The 3,829-nt window shown below is 52.2% G+C and overlaps 1 protein-coding gene across 1 annotated transcript in view; it reads right to left on the reverse strand.

The window, feature by feature from the left end:
- The window catches only part of MYH14 (myosin, heavy chain 14, non-muscle), a 124,686-nt gene that overhangs the window by 27,282 nt on the left and 93,575 nt on the right, over positions 1-3,829 (reverse strand). The window contains exons 25-26 of the mRNA XM_011946507.1: positions 1,255-1,527; positions 563-707 (exon numbers count right to left, since the gene is read on the reverse strand). Of these exons, the coding sequence (XP_011801897.1) occupies positions 563-707; positions 1,255-1,527 (418 nt within the window). The remainder of the gene's footprint in view (positions 1-562; positions 708-1,254; positions 1,528-3,829) is intronic.

The raw sequence follows: 3,829 nt of genomic DNA on the forward strand, positions 1-3,829 counted from the left end.
CCAGCTAATTTTTGTATTTTTAGTAGAGATGGGGTTTTACCATGTTGCCCAGGCTGGTCTTGAACTCCTAGCCTCAAGTGATCTGCCTGCCTCAGCCTCCCAAAGTTACAGGCATGAGCCACCGTGCCCGGCCACTCCCTCAGTTTTTTACTCTGATGTCACCTTCTCACAGAATACCTCTGCAGCCTCTCTACTTAAAAACTCACCCGCCTTAGAATTCTGATCCCCTTTTTCTGTTCATTACAGCCCCATAGCACTTATCACCCCGATATAAACTGAAGGTGTTTATATCGTTTACTCTCTGCCTCTCTCACTAAAAGGAAAGCTCCACAAGGGAAGGCAGTGCTGGTTGTTGGGTTCATGGCTGGTTTCCCAGCAATGCTCCTAGAATATAGTCCACACCCTATTCATGCTTGCTGAACAAAGATGCACATGAATGCGTGAGGAAAGGAGCCCAGAGAGATGAGATGGCCTAGAACCAGCCAGCGGTACCTCCTCCAAACCCGTGTCCTGCCCTGCCCTCCCCGTGGCCCCTCCGCCCTGTCCCCCTGCCCCAACCCACCCTCCGGGCCTGCTCCAGCTGCTCCGCCAGCTCCCCCAGGGCCTGGCCGTGGCGCTGCCTCAGCTCCTGCACTGCCGCCTCGTGGATGCGAGTCTCCTCCTCCAGAGTCTTCTTCAGCTCCGTCACCTCCTGCTCCCTCTTGGACCTTTATTGGGGGAAGGGAGAGGGGAAGAGAATTTCAGAGCAGAGGAAGGCAGGGGCTTTGGGGGAGCTGGTTGTTTCTCCTTTCCATGTTTCCTAAAAACATAAGAGCCTCATGTTATGCTCCCCAGGAGATCTGGGTGGTGACACTGTGGAAGGAGTGTGGCTTTAAGGGTGAACTCCTATTCACCTTTCAAAACCCTTATCCAAAACACCCTTCCTCAGGAAAGTCTTCCTGGATCTCCCATAGACTTGGTTTAGGGGTATTCAGTCAGCACCCACAATGCCCTGTGTCACTCCACTAAAGCACCCCTTGTTCTGGGTTGAGATTGTCTTTGCCTGAATCTGCCTCCCCTGAGACTGGAAATTCCCAAGGGTAACACCTGGGTCTGACCCATCTCTGTCCCCAGCTTGACCAGGCTGGGCCTAGAGCTGGTGGTTCAAGAACAACTGAACCGTAAGCCAATGTGAGGACAGAGACTTTGCACCTAAGTCCTTCCCCCAGCCCTGCACGTGCACAGGCTGTGACAGCGGCTGCCACCGGGCCTCACCGGAGCTCCTGCTGTGCGTTGGTGGAGTCCAGCGTGTCCTCCAGCTCGCTCCGCAGTGCCTCTAGCTCCTCGCCCAGGTCCCGGCGCTGCTTCTCCGCCTTGGTCCTGGCCACGCGCTCGGCCTCCAGGTCCTCCTGGGCCTCGGCCAGGGCTGCTTGAGCCTCCCGCAGGGATTTCAGCAGCTGGGCCCGGGCCCCACCCTCGTCTTCTGCCCTGGAGGTGACAAGAACCATGGAGTTGGTACAGGGGCAGGCAAGGACGAGGCAATGATTTCTGGGGACAGAGAGGCTGGATATGGGCTTTGGGGGTGGCCAGTCCCAGGTTCGAATCCTATCTCTGCCATTGGGTACTTGACTCCAGTACTAATTTAATTTTTTTGAGACAGGGTCTTGCTCTGTTACCCAGGCGGGAGTGCAGTGGTGCAGTCATGGCTTACTGCAGCCTCAAATTCCTGGGCTCAAGTGATCCTCCTACCACAGCATCCCATGTAGCTGAGACCACAATTGTGGTCCATCACACCTGGCTAATTTTTTTTTTTCCCCAAAGAGACGGGGGTCTCACTATGTTGCCCAGGGCTGGTCTCGAACTCCTGGCCTCAAGCCAGGAGGTGGTTCCATCCTCCCACCTCGGCCTTACAAAGTGCTGGGATTGCCGGAGTGAGCCACTTCGCCCAGCCTGACTCATTTCGAACCTCAGTTTTCTTAGCTGTAAAGTGGGAATGACAGCAACAGTAATCGTAGGAGACACTTAGTAAGTTCCTGCCTCATGCCAGTGCTTTACTTGTATTACCTCATTTAATGTTCCTGCCAAATGAGGAAACTGAGGCCCAGCACGGAGAAAGCACTTGCCGAGGTTACCCGGTCCGTGAGTGGCTGGGTTGCCCCAGAGTCCCTCCTTGTGACTCTCACAGGGATGTGGCTTCCTGTCCCTTCATGCAGTGTCATTGCAAAGAGAAGCTGGATCCGGGGGCTGCATCAACTGGGACCTGGGGGTTAATGGCTCAGGGAGCCACACAGGCCTGGCTCAGCATCCTCTCCTGGCCCCCTGCTCTGGCAAGTGACTTAAGAAGGGCAGGGTCCTGGTTTGTGGGAGGACATGACAATGAACACTCCCCTTTACCAGGGTTGCTGGGGGGATGATGATAAAAATAAAGCACAAAAAGGCCACATGTTGTATGAAATATCTAGAATAGGCAAATTCTATTTAGACAGAAAGTGGATCAGAGGCTGCCAGTCTGGGGAGAAGGAGGGATGGGGAGTGACTGCTTTTTTTTTTTTTTTTTTTTGAGAGAGGATCTCGTTCTGTCACCTAGACCAGAGTGCAGTGGCTCCCTGCAGCCTCGACTTCGCAGGTTCAAATGATCCTCCCACCTCAGTCCTCTAAGTGGCTGGGACTACAGGCACACGCCACCATGCTTGGCTAATTTTTTAAAGTTCTTGGTGGAAACAGGGTCTCATTATATTGCCCAGGCTGGTCTTGAATTCCTGGGCTCAGGCGACCCTCCTGCCTCCTCCTCTCAGAGTGCTAGATTATGGTGTGAGTCATTGTGCCTGGCCGTGATTGCTTAATACATATAGGGTTTCCTTTTGGGGTGATAAAAATATTCTAGAGGCCGGCACAGTGGCTCATGCCTGTAATCCCAGCACTTTGGGAGGCTGAGACAGGTGGATCACCTGAGGTCAGGAGTTCAAGACCAGCCTGGCCAACATAGGGAAATCCAGTCCTTGCTAAAAATACAAAAATTAGCTGGGTGTGGTGGTGGGCACCTGTAGTCCCAGCTACTTGGGAGGCTGAAGCAGGAGAATTGCTTGAACCCAGGAGGCAGAGGATGTAGTGAGCCAAGATCACGCCACTGCACTCCAGGCTGGGCGACAGGGCAAGACTCCATCTCAATAAAAGGGAAACTGTTCTAGAACTAGATAGAGGTGATGGTTACACAGCATTGTGAATGGGCAAAATCTACTGAATTGTACATTTAAAAAATGGCTACTTTTATGTGAATTTCACCTCAGTAAAAAAAAAAAAAAAATTAGCAAGAGTAATAAAAGTAGTAACAGAAACATCTGGCATTTATTGAGGGCTCAAGGTATGCCAAGCATCTGAGGAGTACTTTCTTCTTTAACCCTCACACTAACCCTAAGAGTAGCGTCTATAATTACCCCATTTTGTAGATGAAAAAACTGAGGCTAGAGAGGTGATGTGACTTGGGTGAGGTCACATGACTAGAAAGGGGAGAAGCCAGGATTCCAACCCAGAAGTCAGACTCAAAGATGTGCGTTCACGGCCAGGTGCAGTGCCTCACGCCTATAATCCCAGCACTTTGGGAGGCCAAGACAAGTGGATCACCTGGGGTTGGGAGTTTGAGACCAGCCTGGGCAACGTGGTGAAACCCCGTCTCCACTAAAAATACAAAACTTGCTGGGCATGTTGGCGGGGGCCTATAATCCCAGTTATTTGGGAGGCTGAGGCATGAGAATCACTTGAACCTGGGTGGTGGAGGTGGCAGTGACCAAGATCACACCACCGCACTCCAGTCTGGGCAGCAGAACAAGACTCCATCTTAAAAAAAAAATAT

The sequence above is a fragment of the Colobus angolensis genome, unplaced genomic scaffold, assembly GCF_000951035.1.
Source record: "Colobus angolensis palliatus isolate OR3802 unplaced genomic scaffold, Cang.pa_1.0 Scaffold25, whole genome shotgun sequence".
Lineage (NCBI taxonomy): Eukaryota > Metazoa > Chordata > Mammalia > Primates > Cercopithecidae > Colobus > Colobus angolensis.